General features: G+C 38.1%; 2 protein-coding genes across 2 annotated transcripts; one reads left to right on the top strand and one right to left on the bottom strand.

Annotated features, from left to right (window-relative positions):
- Positions 1–584: 584 nt before the first annotated feature.
- LOC111597309 (serine hydroxymethyltransferase, cytosolic) lies at positions 585–5903 on the bottom strand. The gene is made up of 4 exons (XM_023311935.2): positions 5796–5903; positions 5355–5724; positions 2671–2870; positions 585–1923 (listed from the first exon to the last, which is right to left on the bottom strand). Exons 2-4 carry the CDS (start codon positions 5559–5561, stop codon positions 717–719), a joined length of 1614 nt encoding a protein of 537 aa, XP_023167703.2. The 5' UTR covers positions 5562–5724; positions 5796–5903; the 3' UTR covers positions 585–716.
- Positions 5904–6221: 318 nt separating this feature from the next.
- On the top strand, positions 6222–26469 carry LOC111597257 (protein tramtrack, alpha isoform). Its single transcript, XM_023311861.2, has 7 exons — positions 6222–6335; positions 23394–23719; positions 23807–24246; positions 24760–25828; positions 25886–26010; positions 26068–26177; positions 26252–26469. The coding sequence occupies exons 2-7, from the start codon at positions 23429–23431 to the stop codon at positions 26308–26310; spliced, it is 2094 nt and encodes a 697-aa protein (XP_023167629.2). The 5' UTR covers positions 6222–6335; positions 23394–23428; the 3' UTR covers positions 26311–26469.
- Positions 26470–27023: the final 554 nt, after the last annotated feature.

A 27023-nucleotide genomic window follows, 5' to 3' on the forward strand; every position in this document is an offset into this window, starting at 1 on the left:
TCAAAAGCGAATAAATTTTATTTCCATTCGTTTCAAGAGCAAAAGCAAAATGATCAATTATGGTATCCACATGAGTCTCAATTCCACTCGTTTCAATCATACAAATCCATTTGTTCCACAAGCAAAGACAAATGTAAATCAATTTTAATTTATTTTATTTCAATCTCATTCCCAACCGTTTCAAAAACAGACACAAATAGATCAATTTAAAGTAATATTTTATTTTCAAATGCAAATCCAAATCGATTTAATTTTCTAACAAATACGTTTCATTTCCACTTGTTTCAAACATTTTATTTACATTCTTTTTAATATGTAAAAGCAAATCAATTTCATTTCCATGCGTTTCAAAGGCAACACTAGATTATACAGACAGATCGGCATTCGGAACAGTATTTCAGTTTTTTCTTAATTTACTATTAAATTTAGTATAAAGAAATTGGCAAGACTTCATTCATATATATATATATATATAGCTAGATGTTAGTTAAGGAACTCTTTATGGACCACAAAAACAACTAAAAGAAAACAAAGAGCAAAAACCAGTTTGCGATTTATAGAAAATGTTACGAAATGTGTAAAAAAAAATTTTCTTGATTTTTAATATCTTAATCAGTGTTGCGTCTATACATGATAAGATATAAAAGATTTAGGATTTGGAAACATTTTGCCGCGCATGCAAAGAAATTGGTTTTGATTTGGCTTTTGCTTGCAAATTAGAGAAGATCATGGCCGGGCAGGGGGAAGGTTGTGCTAAATTTGATGACGCATTTGTGGAGCTCCTCCAGCTGCTGTTTGATGCCGGCGTTCTCGGCCAATGTCTGGGCAAAGTCGGCCATTTTGGGACTGGGCGCTGCCTTTGCTGCCTCGGAGCCGATCTTAAGCGCGGCATCGATAAAGGCAACCACTTGCTCGATATCCTTTTCGAGAAGTCCGCGTGTGGTCAGAGCTGGAGTGCCCAGACGTATGCCGGACGGATTCATGGCGGACTTGTCGCCAGGCACCGTGTTCTTGTTACACGCAATGCCCACCTCCTCGAGCACCAGCTCGGCCTTGTAGCCGGTCATACCCGTTTTGCGCACATCGACCAGCACGAGATGAACATCGGTGCCGCCGGTGGCCACCTTATAGCCCAGATCAATAAGACCCTTGCACAGTGCCTTGGCATTCTTGATGATCTGCGTCTGGTAGCCCTTGAATTCCGGCGATTTGGCCTGCTTGAAGGCCGTGGCAATGCCAGCAATGGCATTGTTGTGCGGGCCACCCTGCAGAGCTGGGAAGACAGACTGATTGATGCGGTCTTCCAGATCGTACATCACCTTGTCGCCGTTGGCCTTGGTGCTGCGCACGCCCTTGCGGAAGAAGATGACGCCAGCGCGCGGGCCGCGCAGCGTCTTGTGCGTCGTTGTGGTCACAATGTCGGCGAACTCGAATGGCGACGGTATCTGCTCGGCGGCAACCAAGCCAGCCACGTGCGCCATATCGGCCATCAAATAGGCGCCGACTTCGTCGCAGATCTTACGGAATCGTCCGTAATCGAGCAGCCGGGAATAGCACGAGATGCCAGCAATGATGATTTGAGGCCGGAACGAGCGCGCCGCCTCTGCCAGCTTGTCGTAGTCGATCAGACCCGTCTCCGGATTTACCTTGTACGGCATGCTCTCAAAGAAGATGGATGTGGCCGAGATTTTCTTGTTGGGCGTGAAGAAGCCGTGCGTCAAATGGCCGCCATCGGGCAGATCCAGGCCCATAATACGATCGTGTGGACGCAATACGCCCGTGTAGACAGCCAGGTTGGCCGGCGACCCAGAATACGGCTGCACATTGACGCCCCACTCAGTGTTGCTGAGATTGAAAAGTTCAAGTCCACGTGTCTGCGCCAAGCACTCAATCTGATCAATAAACTGATTACCGCCATAATAGCTGTCAATGGAGAGAGAGAGAGAGGAGAGGAAGAGTGAGATTGGAGAGATGACATTCAGTTAAGCTTTAGATTAATCTTGCTCAAGCAAATTAATCAACAATCTTCAAACTCTGGCAATAAAATATAGAACTAAGTCTATCTATAACTGAAGACGATCCAAAATATTTCAAGAGGCGCTTTTAAAGTCGAAGAAGCCTTTTATTGTATTCAAGAAGCTTCTATATTTTGTTCTAAGGCAAGCTTTGATGGTAAAAAGAAGCCTTAGATATGTGAGAAGAGCTTAAAGTAGCTTTGATTGAGCTTTTAAGTGTGCATGATGAAAATAGTCAAAGCTCTAAAAGGATTAAGTGTGCATTAGCTTTCAGAAAGCTTGGAACGCTTTTAATGAGCCTGCATGCTTCGATGTAAGCTTTAAGTGTTCTTGAACTTGAAAATATAAGGAAAAAGTTATCTTTAAAAGGAATAAGTGTTAATTTGCTTTCAAAACGTTTTCGACTTACTGCATAGCCAAGGAATTATTGCATAGTAGCTTAACTTTAAGCTTTTATGGAAGCTTCATAATTCGAAGTAAGTTTAAAGAGTTCCAGGATTATCTGAGTTTGAAGTTGCGTTAAGTAAAAGCTCTTTTAATCACACTTAAGCCTGATTCAAATTTAAACCGACTTCAAATAAGCTTTGGCTGCACTTGAGTTACTTAAAGCTTTCATTTGATCTAGTTTTTATGTAATATTTGTGATTGATCTTACCGCTTGCCCGGATAGCCCTCGGAATATTTGTTGGTCAGGCAGGAGCCCAAGCTCTCCAGTACAGCCAACGAAGTGAAGTTTTCGCTGGCAATCATCTCGAGGCTCTCCTTCTGACGCTGTTTCTCCTTTACTATGATCTCGGCCAGCTCCGGATCGCTCTGCTTCAGCGTTGACTGCAACATCTTTTGGTCTGCCATTTTCTGTCGAGACATGGGTAATATAATACTCTAGAAATCTGTACCGATCGTGGTAACGATCGAGACTGCAATGAATTGCAAACGCATTGATGGCGCGCTCTTTATGACTAAACGAGCGATCGCCGCAAATATTTATATTTTGCCAGCCATCGGTTCAATGGGTTCAAAAAACATTGGAATTTTTTATTTCTTTCACATATTCATATTATATATATATATATATATGTATAGAAATGGGTGTGCAGAGATAAGGCAAAGCAAGCTAAATGTGCCCGATCACCGCATAGTGATGTGATCTATTCAAGTCAGTGACTTTCAAACTGTGACCTTGGACATAGTGTTGGATCTCGATCTCGATCTTAAGGCGTTATCAGCTGCCTAAATGCAAGATCACTTTGTCTAGCTGATAGAGCAAACCTGCAAAGACATCTGTGACTAGGCCGAAATGGCAAGGGATGCACCTGGACACAGGATGAGAGAGAGATTTACCTTGAAGGTCCGCTTGACAGTAAAAGGTTCTCTGGTCGTTCAGAGAGCTATGCCGGGGCTTTGCAACTGCCTTTGAAATACATTCAGTGCTTGCAGAAGAGACAGCTCGGATGTTTCGATTATCGGAGAAGTCAACTTCAAGATTAGATATTGCAAGGGGCAGAGTTCAGGAACGTTACGAAATCTGTATCCGTTTTGGCGAAAACAGACCACGCCCAATATGCCCACTTACACTTTTCGTCTAGGGTGCCCAATTGGTTTCCTGACTTTTGGCTGATAAGATTAAGGTTTTCGAGCTGATATATAGGTCTTTTGGGCTGGCGTGTGCTGCCAAGGCAGGTACGGAGGTCAGCTCATGGAGCAGCATACCATTTTTATATGGACCCCCCGTTGTGCGTCTATTTGCAGCTATTTACGTCGCGCTCATCGCCTCGCCAAGTGTCACAGGTTCAAATTGGTCCGCCGATAAGACGGAAAAACAACATACGTCAGGGGAATAATATGCCAGCTCGTTATCGTCGAGCTGAACACCAAGGCCTGGAGAGCTGGAAAAGTCTTTGCACTTTTCTAGAAACTTAAGCGAAAAACAATTTGTGAAAACGGATTCCTCGCAGAAATTCTGTTGTTCACTCAATGCGACTTGTTTATAGCTATATTATACACAATTCACGGAATTTCTGAATTATAATTTCGATTTTTTCTATTTTAGCTAGAAAAATTCTTTGAATGATTGCCAGAAAAATAATTCTAAAGCAAATATACAATTTTTGCTTCAAGTTTCTCCAAAGTTTTGGGCCTCATTCTCAGGCTGAACCGATCCCGTTTGCTGCAAGCATAAGATCTGCATGCAACTGTTGAACTTTCAGCAAATATCTTCAACTGCTATCTGTCTGCATGCTCCCAATATTGTATATATCGTAAAAATAATCTTGTTTACGGCAAAATGTAAACACAGCTTTTAGCAGAGAAATAATCAAAGGTTCGCTTGCTGTGAGATTTCATATATATATATATATATATATATATATATATATAAAATATAGATATATATATTTACTCTAAGATTCAATATGCAATGGGCTCAAGATACATATTCTTATATAGACATATACAAACTGCATTCAAATTGAGTTTTATATGTTTCAATGACAGGCGTTAATGGAGGGCGACGGACAACAACAATAAGAATCGCATGGGTGGGGCCTTGTCTTGACGCCTGTTGCCAACTGCAATAATTTATAATTTGATATTTCGAATAAACAACAAATTGGACGCTTCAAAATTGAACTAGCACGAAGCCAAACAGCAACAGGTTGACTCGAGCACAGCTTGAGATTAAACGCGCACGAAGCCAAACAATAACAAGGCGACTCGAGCGCAACTTGAGAACAAGACCACGCGCAGCCAAAAGTAAAATTAACGAATAAGCACGGCGAAACCAGAATACCCTTTTAGACACACAGTCTGCAGTCCTTGATAAACAGTTTAGCTAAAAAGGGCTTTTTTATAGTGAAGTCAAAATTATTGTTATATATATATATATATATATATATATTGCAATAATTTTGCCTTCACAATATATATATATAATCTATATATATATAATATAATATATAATATATATAAAATATTTATATATATATATATATATATATATATATATATATATATATATATATATATATATATACATATATAACAACTCGACTGTTCAAGGCATGCAAATATATTCTTTAAGTATTACCAATACACTCGCACTTCAACTGACAAAATCGAAAGACACTTCGGAAGGGTATAAAACGTGACTGATTAAGACGAAAAATAACTCAACGAGATCGAAATGACAAATTTTCACAAAAAACTGCGAAGTTGCTGCACAGCGAATGCAATTCACACTTGCCAACTGATTGTTTCTATAGTTATTAACAATTTGCACGTCTCAATAAATTAATTAGCTTTCTGCTTTCCGCTCTTTCTTGCTTTCACATACACACTTACCGGAATCGAACTTGAAATGATTCTGATCGCCGTTGAAGCTGCCGGTGTGGCTACCACCGGCGATTTGTTTTTCGCCGCAAAATTTGCTGCGCCCAGGTTGGCAGGTCTGAGCGTAAGCCGATAGCTGTTAAATGTACGGATTGCTGTTATAACTGGACAGTTGATAGCCAATGGATGGCAGCGCGCGGCTGTCTTTATATGCTGCATATTTCTGTGGCTGTTGCTGCTGTGTTGCTATTACTGTTGTGGTTGTGTCTTCTGCGCGTTGATATCTTCGAATGTAACGTCCAGCGTCTTGATCAATACTAGCAAGCCTCAAGGCGCGCTTGTCTCTAGCTACTGCGAGAACCTGTTGTTGATAACCTTTAACCTGCATTTGGAATTGTGTTTTGTTTTGTGTTTCTCTGATAAGCAAATAGATCATGAAATGTTGTTGTTTACTTGCCCCTTGCCATTAGGCAGCCACTGTTCACAAATCAGCTGTTTGCGGTTTTCTGAACATTCACGTAAAATTTTGAGAGCTCAATAAAAACTGCTAGCTACAGATGTTATTAGCATTGCTATTGACATTTAAGTCGAGACTCGTAGTTCGATTTTGTGCTATCGAACCAGTCACATCGATACAGTGAACAGAACGCCAAGGGCTGCATGCTCTCGCTGCCAACACTGTTCAGTTGACTTTGAACTGTTAAGCCGGTCGGTTGGTCGATTGGTTGCTTGGTCAGCGCAGCGAAACATAACAGGCGAAAGCAAGCAAAAGCATACGTCATTAACCGTTACGCTTTAGCAAAAAGAAGAAAAACAAAAAGAGCGCGCGTTGCAAATCAATTTTTTTTTCATATGAATTCTGTTTTTTTTTTCTGCTAGTTTTTTTTTTTTTTTAAACAAAAAAAGTGCGCGGCCAACAAAAATGTATGAATGAATTTTTAGCGCGTTTTCAAATAGAAGCAGTCAAAAACAAACATCAAAAACAAGGAAAAGGTGAGAAACTCAAGAAAACAACTGTTATTATTATTATTTATTTGTTAAAAGCAAAGCGAAATTAGTAACAACAATAACAATAACAAAGACAGAAAAGTGCAAATGTTATTTTTAGCTGAAAGAAAGAAAGAAAAAAGTTTTTTGCGGTTTCTGTTCGATTGTTGTTTTGTTTTTAAATATTTGTTATTGTAAAAAAGAAAGAAAGAAATAAATAAAAATTATTACGATAAAATTCCGTTGTTCTGCTCGCTGGGCAAATTTCCGGGTTTGTTGACTTTGCCAGCTGCACGTTGTTGTTGTTTCTTGTTTAAGTTTAAATTGACATAAATAATAATTAACAAAAAAACAGAAATAATATATATAATATATACATATATATATATATAATATAAAAAATAGTAATAACTATATAGATGCAAGCTTTTATTTTGAAGCTAATTTCACACGAAATGATTAAAAATTGTGTTTGCATTATTTGTTTTTTTTTGTTTTTACTGTTGGTAATTAATTTTTTTGCGCCATGTGTTTTGTTGTTGTCAATTATAAAAGGCCGCGTGAAAGAGACAAAAACCAATTTCCGCCTTTGCAGCGCGCGCAAACAAACGAAAGAAAGAAAAAAAATTAAAAAAAAAAATAATAAATATGCCCACAAAATGAGCCAAGCAATTTGCAATTGACTTTTTTTGTGTGCTATTGCTTTTTCTTTCGTTTTCGTTTTTTTTTTTTTTGTATATTTTACAATTTTAACTTTAATTATACAAAACAAAAAATACAAAAAAAAAAACGGCACGCAAAATTAAAATTGCAAATTGCCGCTGCTGCGCTGCCAGCGTACCTGCTGCTGCCTCTGCCACTGCCGCTGCTGTTGTCAGTTGGCTGTTTGTTTTTGTCCGCTGCTTTATTAGTTTTTTTTGTTTTCATAACGACATTCGTATGCGCGGCGTTACAGTGTCCGCGTTGACGTCGCGGCAAACGCAATTTCGAGTGCAAGCCGCTCTTTCTGTATATGTGTGCTTGTGTGTGTGGGAGAGTTTTAGCTGTGTGTGTGACCGTGCTTTACTCGCACACATTTCAATTACATGCTGTTGACTCTCCAAATTTCAAGTTCATCCGAAGCTCAAATGGCAACAACAAAACGCCGTTAGACAAAGCGTGTGTGTGTGCCAGGGAGAAGGAGAGAGAGGGCAAGCGGAGTTAGAGTTGGACCAAACACAATAACAACAAACGCCATGGTCATGGACAAGCGTTTGTTGTTGTTGCCAAATTTGGCTAAACTTTGGCCACATTTGTTAAAACAGAGCCCAACAAGTGTTTAAGCGAAAATTAAGCCGAATTATGCATAAATAAGCAAGCAGCAAATATACACCTTTGATAAACACACCTTGTATGGGCTGTGTGGGAAGCTAAAGGAAGGAAAATAACTTGTTTATATTTTTGATATAGTAGAGAAATGGATGAAAAATACTTATTGCTTCATATTGGGCTAATTGGAAGTTGTTGGTGTTTTTATTGTAGTTGTGCTTTTGTTATAATGCAAGTAAATAATAGTTTTGTTTATTAATCGTTTTCCTTTAGCAAACATATGTACGAAATCTTGGGTATCATATTTGTTTGAGCTATAAAATTTATGATACCACGTAAACGCCAGAGATTCTATTATGTACATGCCCATGTAGACATGTACATACATGCATACATACATACACGCACATATACATATACTCATAAATAAAAAAATGTAGATTCCCCCGAAGTGTTTTTATTTTTTGGGATTTTCGCAGCAATTTTGCTGCGTATCGGTCTTTTTCTTTTTGCTAGAAATATATATATTTTTGTTATTATATTTTTGTTTTTGTTTTTTTTTATTTTATTTCTTTAAACTCTGACGAGAGGGAGAGGGAGAGTGACACTCTCGTTCGCCCTCTCTCCGCTTCGCTGATATCAGCACTTATTTATAATTAAAAAAATAAAAATAAAAATAAAAAAAATGTAAGTGGAGACAACAAAATGGTGGGGGAAAAGGAGAACAAGAAAAAAAATAGTCAACAGCAAAACAAATGCGAACGAATCGTACAGAACAATAAATGTATATATTACAAAAAGATATATATATATATATATATGTACATATATATATGTATATAAATATTTATGTATATATAAAGTATATGGGAACTCTCGTAAAAAGAAAACACAATAATAAAAAAAAGCTGAAAAAAAAAGAAACATGTTAGGCAAATTTTTTTTACTGATAACTCAAGGCAAAAAAAGCATAGGCGTGCAACAAAATGGTGTCGACTAGCAAATACCCTAACTTACTGGAGTCATATGTGTGCATACAAAAAGTTCAAAAAGTTCGAATATGTAGTTTGCTTATAGAATTGTAGTATGTAGTATATAGAACTGTAGTATGTAGTTAAAAGTAGATGCGAATCGGTTCGGTTCACACACACACACCCGCACACATATAGACACTTGTAATCTAAATCAACTACTGGGTATGAAGGCAAAAAAAAACTCAAAAACGAGAGAAAATGACGGAAGTAGAAGCGCAGAAAGAATAATAGTGGAGCAAAAGCTAAAATCAAAGTCGCTGCGCCTTCACAGATAAAAAGCATGTACGAGCATATCCGTTGAATAGAAACGAACCGAACAATAGAAATCGAATAGAGAAAAAACTGAAGAAAATCAAAAGAAAAGAAATTGAGGAACAACAACAACAAAACATACGCTGTGAACGTCCAACACCCGCCCAACTCCTGCGCCCGCCCACACTCGCAGTGCTCTGCCCCTCTACCTCTTGGCTGAACTGAAGCGATTCGTCGCTGCTATCGGTCGACAGGGGGCGCCTCTTTAAGATGGTCTATCTAAAGGAAAGAACGAAAAACGATATAAATTAGGCAGATATTTCTCCCCATGTGTGTGTGGCAAACTGTATTAAATAAATTACATATACAAGTAAACTTATATACTTATATATATAATCAATATCTAAATTCAGTTAAATTTGAGTGAAAATAAAAAAAATTAAAAGCTCACATCGAGCAAATAAAGTAGAAAAAAAACGAATGTTATTCTAAGTTATGAATCAGAGAAGGTTTTGTGGTCGCTTACTATTTGTATACTCTGTAGACATATATAACTAACCGATTTGGGGCATATACACTTCTACCATTAGGTTTTTACCTTACCAGAATCTGAACTCAATAATGAAATGAAAGAAGTGGAAAACGGAAATGGAAATTCCCATTGACATATTTAATTATAAATGCAAATAATAGTATACGTATATGAATTACTACTATAACATATAACTAGATAGTTTGGAGATACTCCCAAAAGCTGGTTTTGGTAGTTTCAAATCATTAACAATAACTATACTCATATAACTAGTATTAGTTTCTGGAGTTACTCTCTAAATTCTCTTTTGAACATTTGGAATACTTGACTATGTTTAGGGGTATTCCCACTCAAAATAGTTAATAATATATAATAATTATTATATATATTCATATATAAAAAAAAAATATATATATATATATATAGAGTTATATTATTACTTATTTTCTTTGTTATTTGCAGTGATGTATAGGGTATTTGACAGTCTCTATATACACTAATATTTACATAATATATGTTTATTCAGTTTTTTTAAATATATTTTCTTCGTTTTAATGGGTTTTCTTTAAATTTATACGTATTTGCATTGCCTGCTTTATGAGTAGTTTTTTATTATTATTATTATTAAATATATATTATATAGGCATGTACATAAATATGTTTTAATGCATTTACAATACGTAGCAATGTTTTGATTCCATTTGATTTATTTTTCATTTAATTATAAATTTTATTATTGCGAAACAATAAATTTGTTTGCATTCAGGAATTGAATTTGTGCTTTTATAATTAATTTTCTTTTTTTTTAAATCATTTTTTTCTTTAATTATATTTCTGAAATTTGATTAGTGGGACATACATAGTTTTTTGTATAGAACTTTAACGATAATTATTTGAGAAGCTTAAATAATCTGAAGGACTTCAGATACATAAATTGTTCGAAAACAGTGAATTCAGTTCAGAACACATCAAGTTCCAATCGGTTCACATCACGTTGCTAACTAGTTCAAATATCTAGGTTCCTTAATTTTTTCAAACTGGTTCACAAGGGATGTTAAGCTTGAATCACATTAGAAATGATTTAATGAACTGATATACAGACATGAATAGCTAGCTAACGGATCGAACACATACATATGTATAGTGTATGGATACAAAAACCATATACCTACATATATTATATACGTGCACACATACATAAATATATACATAGTTACATGTGTATATAGTTAATATAAAGCTGGCAAAGAAAATATTAAAAACAAGGCAAACATCGCCTGGAAAATAAAGTTGAGCAAAAAGCATTTAATTTATTTACCTCCTCTTACCCCCCACTCCACCCCCTTTCTCATTGCCCTGCCACGCCCCCTCACACACACAGACAAACGACCTGACCGTTTGCGCTGCAGCTCTTAGTCCTTTGCCTCTTATGCTCCACCCTAGCCCCTGCTCAACATTGTCCCAACGTCAAGGCAAAAAAGTACAAAAAAAACGGTAAAAAAAACATTAAAAAAATTTCGTTTTACTGTTGCTCGGTTTTTGCCTTTTTGGCGCGGACAGAAAACTATGAGCACAAAATGAAAAAGAAGCACAAAAAAAGTAGCAAAAAAAGCTGAGAAGGAAACGAAAAAATGAAAATAAAATAAGAGAAAAGCGAAACTGAAACTGAACTTTACATCAAGGCATGCAATGGGAGGGCAGAAGAAGAAATCGCAGAAATGGGAACAACAGCAAAAACTTCATTTATACTTTGCACCGAACAAAATAACAAGTGGCCAGAGCGGGATAGCGAGAGAGCGAGTGGAAGTGAGGGGAGATGGAGAGAGAGAGAGTGCTGGAGCCAGCGTTGAGCACACTGCTTGTTATCTGCATACCCTGTATTTTCATTCGCACAGTGCGTCATGCACAATGGTTTGATGTTGCTGCGTGATTGATAAATTGAAATGTGGATGTATTATTATGAAGTTATCGTTTTGCTACTCTATTAATAGACTTCGAATGAGTAGCATTATATTAAAATACTATGTCTTATTGATATTCTCAAAGCATTCATATATTATGTTATCGATTTGTGCGATATGTTATCGGCTTGCTACTTAAGGTATAATCTACATTATGTATACACTTCCATATACATTGTTAGTAAGTTATCGATGTGGTATCGGCTTACTCTCTGATGATAAGTGCACTATAAATATACTTCGTATGAGTAACTTGATATTAATATACTATATGTTATCGTTATACATATTTTATTATGCTTTATCGATAACCTCAGTATTATCGATATGTTATGAGTTAGAATGATATGATCAAACACTGTATTCCATATATGGCTATGTTATACATGTACTATAGATGTACTCGACGTGAATAACTAGCAATAAATTCTTGTGTGAGAGATCGATTACGATATGATGTGTATTAACCAAGCGCTGGTTGTTATTTATTTGCTTTTCTAGTAACACACAATTGTTTACACCAACAACTTATCGATATGCTGGCTACTTAGAGCTAAAAGACAGAAATTGATTTTACAGGATATGTCGAAGTCGTAATCGGACGGCTTATGAAACAGTTGCTCGCTGTTTTTTATGGTTTTGTTGTTGTCCATCCGAAAGGGGGGACAATTCTCTTTGTTGTTGTTGCATTTTTTCTTACTTACATATTATATAAGTCAGATATATGTATATAATAAACACATATGTAACACACGCCCACACAAGAAAGTGTAGAAAGAGAGAAAGACAGAGAGAGAGAGAGAGAGAGGGCAACACATGTACACATATGTATGCATGTGTATGTGTATGCATTGAGCTGCACATTACCTAAGGAATAAATCACTTGAATCGCCAGCTGAATCGGTTGACACTGTGAAACACAACTCAATATTCAATTTTGGCATTTTTTTTTGTTAAGTGGTGTAAAATCGTATGGGAAATGGGAAAATGTGGGAGGGGAAATTGTTGCGGCGCGAGGCGAAGTTGAAATTGAACTTTTTTATTTTCCCTCTTTTAAAGTGAACAAATATGCAATAAATTACAAAGTAAAAAAAATGATAAAAATTGGCAAAAAATAAAAAAATTATCGTCAGTTTCAAGGAGACACAGCAATGGGTAATTGCAAAATTCTCAGTTCGAACGCAGCTCTGCCATCATCATCATCATCATCAGCAGCAGCAGCAACTGGGGCTTTTTTTATTTGTTTTTTTTTTCTGTTTCTTTTGTTTTTGTGGTCCACTCTAATTTAGTTGTGTGCGTCTGTGAGTGTGTGTGTGTGTTTTTTTTTTGTGGCTCTGCTCTTGATTTGATGCCTCGGTTATTTTTATTTTTATATTATTTTGCTTATTTGAGTTTTCGCAATTTATACAAAAGTTTCGGTATATGAAACAAATTTCAGCTGAAACCGTTTTCGATTGCTATAACTATCGATTAGATGGATCGATAAATCCGAGATGATCATTTTCTATCCAGCTTGTAAGATACAGCTACAGTTACAGATACAGATACAGATACAGATACAGATGCAGATACAGATACAGATACAGATACAGATACAGATACAGATACAGATACAGATACAGATACAGATACAGATACAGATACAGATACAGATACAGATACAGATACAGATACAAATACATATAAAGATAACTAAAGTTAGGCCTATATGTTCATAGAGCTATAAATAGCTCTTAGGTATTGGCAGATATGGCTTAAAGTCCAGGGAATTCCTCTGTCGTTTCGTGAAGTAAACAAAGAGTTGCAAAAAGCCAAGAACAGGTCTTGGCAAAAACATCAACAAATCTAAGAGAACAAAACGTCAGTTAAAAGGAAAAAAGTCGCCAAGTAGCTATGCCGGCTCACCTCTAGACCCCGCTCAGCGGGCGCAGCAGATATGTTAGTTTTTGTTTATGTTTTAATGTTGTTTTTTGTCTTGTGTGTTTTTTTCGTTTCGTCTGCTTTTTCGGTTATAGATGGTTCGGGTGGCATTGTTATATTATGTTGGCGCTTTTTGCCAGATAGATTTGTCTATATATAAAAATAATATTAAGTGTATATTAGGCGCAAGAACAAATAACGAAGCATTGACATAGACACACAGTGAAGGCCAGAAGGCGGCAAAAAAGGGGCGGCTGGGCGGTGCGGCACTTGCCAGGGGGCGTCTTGGCAATAATACAAAAAATGAAAACGAAAAAAAAAAAAACTTGTAGAAACCGCTCGCATATGAGTTAGAATCTGTGGCCGAGGCTAACGTACTTACAGATACAAGATACAACCACACACACATCCACACACACGCGCACTCAGATGGGCAAAAAACGATGACAGTTTTCTTGATGAATGTGCGCGCTGCTTCCCGAAGTCGGAGACCACATAAAGCTTGCTGCTAAGCCCCACCAACAGACCTCCCGCTCACCTCGAGCTCCCCTTTAGCCAAGCTCTGGCTGCAGCTGAACGAAGCGAGTTTTTCCTATTTGTATCTGGCGAGCGTCTCTTTCGCTTTTCATTGCCCTCAACCAAAGAGCCTACCTACCTGCCTGCCACCTGCATGTGGCTCCCCTTTGCCTGCGCCACACCCTCCCCCACCTTGCTGATATCTATGCAGCTTTTCATTTTCTCGCTACGTTAGACGTTTTTCCGACTCTTTTTCCTTGGGCTCGCTGCAAGTGTTGCCTTTAAGTGCCTGGCTCTAAAAGAAATAGACAAAAAGTACAAAAAAAAAAAAAAAATAGCTCAACCTAGCAAAGCTTTTCGAGCAATTTACGAGGTCTCTTCTAGGGCTGAGATTAAAACTAGTCCACTTTTTGGGGCCTTCCTTTCTCGGTTTTTCTTATGCTCCACAGTTGGTAACAGATACTCAGACCCAAATAGAAAAAAAAGTGTAAGAGCTAGTCCAATGGATTTCTTGAATCCCTTCAGGTCAAGCAAAAATTGGGCATGCTTTTAGTGCTTCTCGAGTATGTTCCACAAATAGAGCTGCAGAGCGTTCCATTAGGCTGCTCGACCTTGTTAGGAATATGTATTATTATCATTCTCATTCGCTTTCTCTATCTTGTCCTTATTATTTATTTTTATTGTTATTCCTATTCTTAATCATATTCTCATTCTTGTGCTCATTTTCAGTCTGAGTCTCCATCTGCATCTGCATCTCTTTCTCATTCTCATTCTCATTCTCATTCTCATTCTCATTCTCATTCTCATTCTCATTCTCATTCTCATTCTCATTCTCATTCTCATTCTCATTCTCATTCTCATTCTCCTTCTCCTTCTCCTTCTCCTTCTCCAAAAATATTCCCTATCTGAAGTTCTTAAGAGGATTTTCGATATATCTGATTTTCGTAATGATTTGTTTATGCTTAAGTTCGAGTGGAGCCCCCATAAGAAATCTGGTTCTCTAGCTAGGACTCTATTTATGGTGAGTCCTGTTCAAAGTCTTGCCGGCCCCCTGCCACCCACTTGAGCCACTGCCACGGACGATGGCAACGACGTCTTGGAGCCAGGTTCAGCTACCTAAGATTACATCGACGCTGGCCTTAGATACATTTGTATCTGTATCTGCATTTGTGTGTGCGCCAAACTGGACACTGCTGCGGTTGTTGTTGTTGTTGTTGTAGTTGGTGTGTCTGGAAATTATTAGATTTTGTGTCAGCAAAACAACAACAACAACAATGAGAATACCAAAGTGGAAGCTGCATAAGTCAACACAGCAGCTCGAAAGACTTGCAAAAAATAAAAGAAGAAAAAAAAAACTAAAAAAAAAAGATAAATAAATGAAAAATAAAAAATAAATAAAAACGATAGCCAAAGCGGAAGGCGAATGCACTTGGACTTGGCGAGCAACAGCAACAACAATTGCAACAACAACAGCAACAACAACAACTATAACAACAACTACAACAATAGTTGTAGAGCATCGTAAAGTCGCAAGTTGTTGCTTGAGCTCCAAGTTTTTTCTGTTGTTTTTTGTTTTGTTTTGTCTTTTTTTTTAAAGTTATTTTGCTGCAGCTTGTTGCAGTTGCATTTGCTGTTGCTGCTGCTGCTGTTGTTGCTGTTGTTGTTTCGAAAACATTTTATGATGTTGCTTAAAGTCGCTGCAGCAAAAGGTGGCATGCGTATCTGCCTTAGTCTCTGTCTCAGCAGCTTCTACAGCTTTGCAGTTTGCAGCGAACGATGTTGCAGCAGTTGCAGCTAGCCTTAGAGATGCGCCACGCTGTAGACTCTGCGTCGATCTTTGCTTTATTTATTGTATATATATTCTTATTTCATTTGATATACTTATTCATCTACATGGGTATAGACAATTGTCAGTTCAGCTTATCTAATATTAAATATCTTGCTTTATTTTTCAGCTTAATCTTAAGTCCCAAAGTAACAAATTCATTTCTAATACTTTGTCGCCAGCTTTCATGAGCTTTGAGCTTTGCTAAAGTTTTCTATTTTACTGTATGGAAGATCTTAAAAGAAGCAAGCGCAGAATCCTTGTTCTTGATCAAATTATAGCTAGCTATAAGGATTTTGATACATACAAATATATCTACTATCTAGATAAAGATTTTCCGTTATTTTCAGTAAGTTTCATTCTTCTATTTATCGATAGCTAGAGCCTTTCTGTGAGCGGACCTTACTTTACTTACTTTTTGTGCCTATTTGATTTTGTTTCAGACAGAGCTCTTAGCATGTTGAAGTCTTCGTGCTTACGCACGACACGACGTGACACGCGCACATCTCTAATGGGCAGCGAGTACGTGTTATTGCACTTGGCTCCTACTTGCAGTTGTTGTTGTTGTTAGCTAGACTTGATCTTGGACTTCAATTTGAAGTCGAGAACTCTTTGGGCATCTGCGCCTGCGTGCGCAGTTCCTTGGCCTAGGCAGCTCTTGACAGCCTCCACACACACACACGCACTCTCTCTCTTTCTCACTTGTTATTTATTTATTTTAGTCTCATTTTGTTTGTTTTTTTTTTGCATTTCGTAAGCCCAAAAATGAGGGGTCTGGAAACATTTAGCAACTGCGCGCAGTGCAATTTGCAGAGTGTAGGGCTTTTTCGGTTTTTTGCATGTTTTCTTTGCTTTTTTTTTGGATGGGGGCTGGGGTCTGTGTATGCTATTAACAATAAAGAAATAAAAAATACTAATCAAGAAAAGAACAATTTCAATTTGCCAAATGTATACAAAGGCAAAGCCTTTGACTTCTTTTTCTCTAAATTGATTTTCTCTCTCTCTCTCTCTCTCTCGCACTTCCTTCTTGTCTCCAGCAACTGCTTATTTATTATTTTCAGTTGTTTATTTGGATTTCTTGCATAGAACTCTATAAAAGTTTCGTGTTTTTTCTTTGTGTAAAAAGTGAAGGAAGAGAGCTGGAAAAGAGATGTCGAAAGAGATGTAAAGCGAGAACTAGCAAACGAAGCAGTTAGCAAACGGATTCCAAATAGTGATGAGGGAGCATTAAAGAGCGAGAGAGTGAGTGAGAGCGATGGCAGATGGAGAAAGAGAGATGGATTAGGGTAGAGAATGTTGGGGATAGATATAGAGAGCTAAAAAGTAAAAGAAGCTGAAGAAAGATAGCGAGGCAGAGAAACAGATACGTGACTGAAGGAGATACAAAAAGGACATTTCCCTAACCCCTCTATTAAAAATGTTGATTAATAAATCTTTTTCTGTAACGCTTTCCTACTGTCTCCCTCTCCCTCTCTCTCTATCTCTATCTCTATCTCTCTAACTCTCTATCTCTCTCACTCTCTCACTCTCTCACTCTCACTCTCTCTCTCTCTCTCTCTCTCTCTCATTCTCTCTCACTCTCTCCCTCTCTCTCTCTCTCTCTCCTCCTCCCTCTCTCTCTCTCTCTCTCTCTCTCTCTCTCTCTCTCTCTCTCTCTCTCACACTCTCTCTCACTCTCTCTCTCTCACTCTCTCTCTCTTTCTCTCCCACTCTCTTTTTCTCTCTCTTATTCGGTGTCTCTCATTCCATTCATTCTTTCTTTCTCTCTCACTTTTTTTCTCATTCTTTCTCTCTCTTCTTTTCCCATCTTCACGCCACTCTTCTTTATTAAAAAACTTCTATAAAATTTAAAAAGCTTTATAAATTGTTTTTCATTTATTCAGTTGAATCTGAGGCGAAACAAATAACATGCTTATATATATATATGTATATATATATAACTATGTATGTATATCTACATTTTCTTCTGTCGCGTATATTTGTATCTATACATAAAAGTTGTGTAAAATATTGGAGATACTTTTCGTTTTGCTTGGTTTATATTTATTTTTGTTGTTGCTGTATTTTTTTTGCTTTTCATTTCCACTTTTGTCATTCCGTAGCTCTGTGGCGCCCCTGCAACTCCGACCCTTCGGCTCCTCCGAGCTCCCCCGCCCACGTTGTGTGTCCCTTTTGCTGCTCCACGTTAGCACATAAATTTATATTACAGTTTTTTGCTTTGTATGATAAAGAAACAAAAGCAAAAACGTTACGAAAAAAAGAAAGAAAAAAGGAAAAAAAAAGAAAATGAAAAAAATAATAATAAAAAAACATCCAACCAGCGTACAACAAAAATGACAACAACAACTACAACGACGATGACGACGACGACGTCGACGACGACGTTAAAAAATTATACAAATTACAAAAGCATCTGGAAAAAGAAAGAAAATTGCGATGGCAGAGGGAAAAACGGATTTTTACATTCCACATACATATATAGATGTATAAATGTATATATATATATATATATATATATATATATATATATATATATATATATATATATATATATATGATAAAGAAATATATATATATATATATATATACATATATGTGTGTGTGTGTATGTGTGTGTGTTTGGTTATTTGTACTTCACATACATAGATGTAGATGTGTGTTAACTATTATTTACTTGTCCTGCATGCGGTGCAAAGTCTCGCAGGTGTATTGTATAACAATCAGATTCATATGATGTACCGTAAGCTATCAATCATGCATATCATGTATGTCAATCATATATGTAACTATCTTTAATCAAACGCATCACATAATGAGCTTACGAAAAGAGTTTCACGTATTGCATACACATAAATAATAATTCAATTGTTCATCAATCAATCAATCATATCTATTTTTAAATATCTTAATATATTAACTACATGTTCTATGCATATGATACGTTCTATTGCATCATTTATCAAACATCAATCATTTACGATCTAAAGTTTTCAACTTAAGTTCAACTGTTTGATGAGTATATTTGTAAAGCATCAATCATCAATCAATTGTGATGTATGATTCTGCTCACTTCGACGTATCTTTTATCAACTTATCTACTTTTTGCTATTTTCCATGCCAAACGATACTTTTTTGTCATAAAAAAAACTTTTTTCATTATTAGTTTAACATAAGCTTTTAAGCTTTTTAAATTGATTAAATTCTTCTGCTCTCCAAATCTATCAATCATGATGTATGAGTAAATTTGAATGAAAGCTAATCTACTGTGTAGCTTTAGCTTTAGCTAGGCTACGATAATTGATCCATTTCATTCATATCATAAAGAGAAGCTTGGAAAAGCTTTCCGTTAAGCTTTGAGCAGAGCTTTTGAAATTGCTCGTTTCGTTCGCTTTCTTCTGCGACGTGAACATTTCAACAATGCAACAAAGTCCAGGCAGCAACTGAAAGGGGGCGATTCTTGAATCAAAATTAATAGTGCCGAAGCATACACACATATATATATATGTATGTACGTACATATAGAATTCCATATAAATATATATATATATGTTTATATATGGGAAACTGTGTACCTTTCATTTAAGTTGACATAAAAATCGATATTTAAAAAAAAGGATAAAATTGCGCAAAAAAAACCATAAAAAACGTCAAGTAAAAAATTACAGCTTAAAAAAGCTGGCAACAACAACAACAGCAGCAGCAACAAAAGAGCGGAGAAAGACAGAAAATGAAAATAATAATAATAAAATAAGCAAAAAGAAAAAAAAAAGAACTCAACGGTCGTTATGCTTTTTTCCGCTTTTGCCATGTTCTCTGGCGCTTTTTGTGTTTTTATTTATTTATTTTTATTTTTCTTTCTGTTTTTTTTTTTTTTGCTGTTGCTGCCGCAGTCGACGTCGCTGTTTCTGCTGTTGCTGCTGCTTTTGCTGTTGTTAAATTTTTTTCTTTTTTCATTTTCCGCTCGCAACCTTTTTGCGTCATGGCCCTACCGTAGCGCGCTCCTCTCTTCCTTCCTCGTTCCCATCGCCGTCCTCTTCTCCGTCCCTCACCTCGCGCTCTCTCTGTGGCCACTGCTCTCTTCTTTCTGTCCCCCTCTTCATCTTCTGTTTGCGTTCATGAAGCCAACGACGTTTCTTGCCTTACAGTTGGAAAAAAAGAAAAGAAAAAAGTCAAAACAAAAAAAGGATGAAAAAGTTTTCCCAAGCAAGTCGCCAATTGAAATACACTTACAGAAATTAAGCTTTCATTTAGCAGTGGCTTTTGGTTGTATTTTAGTTGATTTAACACTCTTGATAAATTAATTGACAATTGTCGATTTTAAAGCTGAAGATATACTGTTAGTGTATAGACAACATGTTAAAGTGCTTGTCAACTTTGACAGGTGCCCATGTGAGCTGCTCTTCATTAATCTCTAATTCTTTAAGTGAAAATATGAGACATATTATCCTGTTGTCAAAGTTAACGAGTGCTTTAACATTAGTTAATAATGCACTGATTACAGAAACTAATTAGATTTCTGTTGAACTTGACCAGCTTATGTAAAAATGCATAAGCTGAAATATTTTTTTCTATTTTCTTGATTTCAGAATAAAATTAATTATTTAGTATATATTTCAGTAGTTATTAGTATTATTTCACTACCTAATACACATTATCATTGGGGTAAAGACTACTCATAGTAGTTAATAGCTAATATACCCTACATTAGATAGTGCGTCTATCAATAATTAAAAGAATATTTATTTAGCACTCTTTAAGCTTTAGTAGTAGTCTCTCTGTCTCTTTTCTTCTCTCTCCCTCTCTTATCTCTCTCTCTCTTATCTCTCTCTCTCTCTCTTACCTTTCCGCTAACTCCCTCGCTTTTTTCTCTATATCTCTTCTTTCTCTCTATCTCTTCTCTCTCTCTCTTATCTCTCTCTCTCTTATCTCTCTCTCTCTTATCTCTCTCTCTCTTATCTCTCTCTCTCTCTCTCTCTCTCTCTCTCTCTCTCTCCTCTCTCTCCTCTCTCTCCTCTCTCTCCTCTCTCTCCTCTCTCTCCTCTCTCTTCTCTCTCTCTCTCTCTCTCTTTCTCACTCTCTCTCTCCCTCTCTCTTGATACAACTTCAATCGTTGACAGGAACCTTTGATGACAATCGCAAGTTTTTAATTTAGCTCTCAGTATCTATGTATATGGGCGTGCATATACCCGACTAACTGATAGATAGGGTAACATGCCGTGCAGCATAATTAAAATAGCCACATGACATAGTTAGAGTATAATAACTGAAAACAGGAACACACAAAAAAAAAATATATAAAAAAGTGAAGAAAAAACTGAAAAAAAAATGTTTTAAAAAAAAAAACGAAACGTAAAAAAGCGAAATCCAAAGAAGACGAAAAATGTGATAAAAACTGAAAAATATTTTCCATGAGAAAAACCAAAAGAAGCGAAGAAGGCAACGGCGCTCGCTCTCTCTGTGTGTGTGTGGGGCCTTGAGTTCAAGTTGGGTTCGCTTGAGGTTGGGGTTGTTTAAGAGGATGAGGCTTGGCGCCGTACGTTCGCTTTGGGGGTAGTGCTTGGGCGGCAAAAATATACTACAATAAAACATGTATTTTTTATATGCCATTCTTTTTGCGCTCTCGTTGTAAATTTTTGCGTTCTTTTTTATTTTGCTATACATATATATCGTGTATACCTACATATATATGTATATATATATGTATTTTTTTAAGGAGCTGAAATGTATAACAGCTCATGTAAAGTGTGTGTGTGTGTGTGCTGGGATCAAAAAACCCTTTGCTGCAAAAGCAGTTGGCGAAATGTGTTTCCTTGTTGTGGGTGGCCGGACATTGGGTATTTTCTTTTTCTGCTTCTACTTCGGCCTCTTCCTCTGCTTCTTCCTTATGCTTCACTATATTCACGCATCTATGTATCCGTATGTATAGCTATGTATCTTGTCTTCTATATGCTGCACTTTTCGCAAATTCCTTTATGTGCCAGCTTTTCTTCATTTCTTCTTCTTCTTCACTCTCTGCTTCACGTCAATTTCTTTTCGAAATTAAATAGTGAAACGCAATTTCTGTTTTTGTTGTCTTTTTCTTTTTACTTTTTTTAAATGCTGCAAACTATTTTTCTGTATTTTTGCCCCGCAGGGTATGTCCTAATGGCCTGGCCTGTTGTGCCCTTTGATAGCTTGTAAAGATGTGGCATTCAGTTATTCCCTCTGTTGCCTGTCTATATTCTTTATTCTATATTCTATATTCTATATTCTATATTCTATATTCTATATTCTATATTCTATATTCTATATTCTATATTCTATATTCTATATTCTATATTCTATATATTTGTATATTTTTACCGGATATTATCTAGTCGAGCAGGCTAAGCTAATCTCTCAGCTTTGCGGTACTCTGTGTGTCCTTTCTTTTGTGTGTGTTTGTGTGTGTGTGAGAGAGGGAGAGAGAGAGTGCGTGTGTTCGCACGCTTTCCACTTAAACTTGGGCATAAAAAACATCAGGAAAAGCAGTCTTGTTTTGTTTTTTTTTTTATCCCTATAATAAAAATAATGTAAAAAATTTAAAGAAATATTCCAAGAACATTCCCGAAATATAAAACATAAAAGGGTTGGCTCAATTTGTAAAAGCGAAAAAAGGTTTCAAATTCCTCAAATTGATAGCCTTTTCTAGGCGATAACTTATAGCGCATATTGATAAACTAGAAAACTATTTATATTTGTATATCTCTATATATATCTATAAATCTTGAATATACTCAAATGTAATTTTATATAATGGAGGCCCTATGGAATCTGATTAGTTCTTCTCATATTTTAGCACATTTGCTTCTAGTGTTAAGCCATTTTAATACCCATTTAAAATGGTTAAACAGGGCATATGGACTTGTGTTGTTGCAAATGCTTGATTAGTCAGATAGACAAGGATTAGTCAGATAGACTCGATTTTGGCAACAAAAACTATCGGTTTTATTAATCGATAAACGACTCAGATTTAGTTTTTAGATGCTTTGAAATCCTAACGAATCTTGGTATTTGTATTTGGTAGAGTAAAGCATCGATTCTCATTGTTTCCTTTGTTGGGAACAAATTAACTGAAATAGTAAAGCCCGGTCTTTGATACAAACGGATGTCATAGACTATTGCAGCAGAGATGCTTGCGCCTAGAGCGCTCTAACTGTTTTGCTTATGCTCGCTCACTGGACGCAACGCGAGTCTGTTCTGCTGAAGTCAAAGACTTTTCGCCTGCTGCCAAAGTTCCCCTTGTCCTAGCTAATTGCTGAGCTCCTGCCCCACATATAGCTCTATGTTTTCATAAGTTAGAAACTAGCGTGAGCGTGCATTAAGCAGTCGGCTATGCTCCAACTGAAATGTTCTTGTGGCTGTCATTTGCCTAGTTTTTGGTTCGAGCAGTTGTAAATGAATTGTTTTTCACACATTTTTCTTTACATTTAATTATTATTTTATTGTTTTGTAAACAATAATATAATGCTGATAGCAATTGCAAAACGAAAAGTTTTAGTTGGTTTATTTTGGAATTGTTTGCAATTTAAAAATTATGAAGTTCCTTCTTCTGCCTCTGGCTCTGGCTCTGCTTTCCTTAAGCTATTTAAATTGCTTTGGTGGCTTTTCTAGATAATTTCGTATTGTTTATTGTTGTTGTTTTTTATGTTGATTGACGAAACTGATGGGATTTGTGGCATTTTATTATTTGTTTAGATTGTTGAGCAACGGAGCCACTCGATTCGTCCACGATGCTGCCGCAGCAATATTGCCTGCGCTGGAAGTACCATCATAGCAATCTGCAGACGATGTTCTCGCAGCTGCTGGATCGCGGCTGTTTCTGCGATGTGACGCTCGCCTGCGAGGGCCAATTGATAAGGGCGCATCGCGTGGTGCTTTGTGCGTGCAGCACCTTCTTCGACTCGGTGCTATCGAACTATGCCAGCGAACGTGATCCGATTATCATCATGAAGGACGTCACATTCGCTGAGGTCAAGTGCCTCATCGAGTTCATGTACAAGGGCGAGATCAATGTGGAGCATGTGAGTCGTCTCGGTCGGGCTATAGCCTATAGTCTATGGCTGGAGCTGGAGTATGGAGTTATGCTGTTCGTCTCTCTGTGTTTGCAGGCTAGCTTGCCCTCGTTGCTGAAGACCGCTGACGATCTGAAGATCAAGGGCCTCGCCGAGGTTACCTGGCGGGATGATGACGATGGCCCGCCGCCTCCGATGCCAGCCGCTGAGTTCCATTCGCCTCCACGCAGTCTGGCCGAGAGTTATGCCCACGATCTGGTCCATCAGCAGGCGCCGCATCTGCAGGCCCAGCACTCGCTGGCGCACAGTGATCGGGAACGTGAACGTGAACGTGAGCGTGATCGCGAACGCCATTCGCCAGCGGGTCTGGATAGTGTCCTGGGCATAAATGCCGGCGCTCGCTTGCCCGACTTGACGCCCCTGCCCAGTGCCAGCGCTGGCTTGGATTGCCCAGCACCCGTCTCAGATCCGTTTCTGGGACCCAAACGCAAACGAGGACGACCTCCCCTGGATGACACATACGATGTATTTAATGTGTAAGTCAATACCCTGTACTAACTGACTGACCAAACATCTAACCAGATACCAAATGCTTAAATAGTGAAGCAATAGTCTGTACAGCTTTGAGGTGTAAATCGGAAAACCCAGCTAGATAGCCGACGGAGGGGTCTATTGAACGTGACTGCTTAGGACACACTGAGCTAAGACCCCTTCAGTATGTGAGCCTGGGTTGATACCCTTTAAGACATAGTCTAGGAACAATTTAATAAATATATATGACGTCGAGTGAGCTGAGTGTCCGTGGCACTGGCCATGTTCGTCCGTTTGTCCGACCGTCCGACGGACCAACCGTGCATAAACTTTATGTTCTTGAAATATTTGAAATATTTATTATTGAATTTGGTATGCAGTTTTAAGTGTTCGCTTTTGTTTCGATACTCGTTCACGAAATGCAGAACAGAGTTGATGGGTTTTGTGCGCTTCGATCTCGGAATGCGGTTACATTTTTGGCTTTTATTTTATTTTTTTTTTTGGCTTACTTTCTTCAGTCGCAAACTGGCGCAATATGCGGCCAACTTGGAGCCCGCACAGCGCGCTTATTTGGAGTCGACGCGTCCCTTCGCTGAGGAAACGTTGCCGGCTGCACATTCCGCCGCATTGGCATCGCCGCCTGCCGCCTGCCCGCCCAAGCAGCGCCAGCGTCTGCGTCAGCAACAGCAGCAGCAGCAGCAACAGTCGACGCCAGCACAAATGGAGTTGGGGGAGCGGGAATTGGATGCGACACAGGAGTGGGCCAAAGAGTCAAGCCCCAAGCTTAGCGATGTGCAGCTAAAGGCAGAGCTGGAGCTGAGCAACGATGCGAGCAGTGTGCAGACAACAGCAGCAGCAGCAGCAACAGCGGCAGCGGCGGCGGTGCCAGCTGTGCCGCTCTCCAACTCGGCCAAGAAGCTGGCCGACAAGCCGGTCGAGCGGCGCGAACGACATGGCAAGTTGCGTCATGCCACGCGTCGCCTCTATGGCGAACGGGAAAAGTCCGCCGAGAAGAAGCGCTCAACAGCAGCGGCGAGCGAGTCGCCTGCAGTGGATCAGCTGACGCCGGCCGAGCCGGGTGAGGTGCGGGCGGCCGTTGCCGTTGCCGATGCTGACGCCGACGTCGACGCCAACGCCAATGCCAATGCCAATGCCAACGCTGACGCTGACGCCTTGCCAAAGCCCGTCGAGGAGATTGAGAATGAGCATTTGGTGGCAAATCGAGCCGAGTCGCCGGCCCTGCTGCCAGCTGCCAGCTTCGGTGGCAAATACTTGATCAACGATCATGGCATGCTAATGGCCCACGATTTTGCGCCCAATGCTGTGGCCAGTGCCGCAGTTGCGGCTGCAGCAGCGGCGGCAGCTGTTGCCGTTGCCACAGCCAATGGCGGTGGCAACAGCAATGCAACAGCGAGTGCCGTCGAGCATGGCGGCGACTATGCCGAGGTCAAGCTGGAGGATTACGATGCCGCCGAATTGCGGCTAACCAATGAGGAGCTCACCCAATGGCAGGATGTTATCAAAATGGACGATTATTTGGCCAAGGGGCGACGTCCACAGTTCTGGGAGGAGCCATTCACCAAGCGCGTGAGTGCAGCGGACTGTCCATGTGCCTAAGCTTGGCTAATTCGGCATCTTTTGCAGGTACTCGATGCCATCAAAAACAAAAGACTTGAAATGAAGAAGGCGGCTCGCATCTTGGGCGTCTCCTATGGCACGCTCTACGGTCGCTATCGCGAGGTCTACGGCTGTCTAAAGCATCCGTATAGGTAGGTCTTATATGCGGGACTATTTTTAGATTTATGTATAAAACTTTGCCACGACAGCGGCACCACTTTTCGCAATTCCGTCGCCTCCTCCGCAGGCAGCCAGCTGTCGGTGCAGCCGCGGTTCGATCTGAGTTTCCGTAGCAGCAGCGTTTTACCCACCCAACTGGGTAAGCAAATTCTCATCATTCATCCATATTGCACATTTTCCAAATGATAAACTCTAAATCTGTCGCCTTTGCAGAGCTGGGCAAGCTGCGGCAAAAGGATCTCAGCGAACTCTGGACGCGTCCGCAGATATGAAAGCCAACGAAAATGTTGAAAAATCTCAAACGTCGACCCAGATTGATCTAAACTTAGTGTTAAGCACAATTTCGTTAGGCTAACATATTTATGGTCTATATACCCACAAAACAAACAAACAACAAAAAACATTCAACAAAAAGACAGTTAAGTTAAGCGTGAGGCTAGTTTAAGATAATCAAAAAAAAGAAAAAAAAAACAAAAACTAAAAAAAATGAAGAAAATATTTTAAGATTTCCTCATCATTTTCTGCATGTTACAAAACTGTTTTAATATATATATATATACATATATATATATTTAACATATATATATATATAAAGTGTATTGTATTAGATTGGTATTATCTAGCATTCAATGTGAATGAAGTAGCTATTTTTGGTCAGTAGTAAAATTTAAATACAATTTAAATTAGTTTTTCAAAACTATAACTTAATGGGGATACAAAAACAAAAACAAAAACTAAACAAAAAAAGTTGAATTAAAAAAATAACGAAAGTACACAACAATTTTTTGATAATATTACAAAAAACAAAAAGTATTACATATAAACTTTATATGATTAAAACAAAATCACATGAAATATGCAAAAATTGTCGTTTGATTTACAAAGCTAAAAAAATGGAAGCGCTGCCACAGCTATCACGTGAGCACATATAAATATTTTCATTCTCTTAACATTTTCAAATTACATTTTAAATTTGGCGCGCAGT

The sequence above is a fragment of the Drosophila hydei genome, unplaced genomic scaffold (assembly GCF_003285905.1).
Source record: "Drosophila hydei strain 15085-1641.00,03,60 unplaced genomic scaffold, DhydRS2 tig00000131-arrow-arrow-pilon, whole genome shotgun sequence".
Classification (NCBI taxonomy): domain Eukaryota; kingdom Metazoa; phylum Arthropoda; class Insecta; order Diptera; family Drosophilidae; genus Drosophila; species Drosophila hydei.

Bases quoted from the DNA above. Each gene is read 5' to 3' on its own strand.
- LOC111597309 (XM_023311935.2), bottom strand. From the start codon at position 5,561: ATGCAGCATATAAAGACAGCCGCGCGCTGCCATCCATTGGCTATCAAC. The intron at 2,871-5,354 runs GTAAGTGTGTAT...ATGTCTCGACAG, and splicing joins TCATTTCAAGTTCGATTCCG to AAAATGGCAGACCAAAAGAT. The intron at 1,924-2,670 runs GTAAGATCAATC...CTCCATTGACAG, and splicing joins GAGGGCTATCCGGGCAAGCG to CTATTATGGCGGTAATCAGT.
- LOC111597257 (XM_023311861.2), top strand. From the start codon at position 23,429: ATGCTGCCGCAGCAATATTGCCTGCGCTGGAAGTACCATCATAGCAAT. The intron at 25,829-25,885 runs GTGAGTGCAGCG...CATCTTTTGCAG, and splicing joins AGGAGCCATTCACCAAGCGC to GTACTCGATGCCATCAAAAA. The intron at 26,011-26,067 runs GTAGGTCTTATA...TTGCCACGACAG, and splicing joins TGTCTAAAGCATCCGTATAG to CGGCACCACTTTTCGCAATT.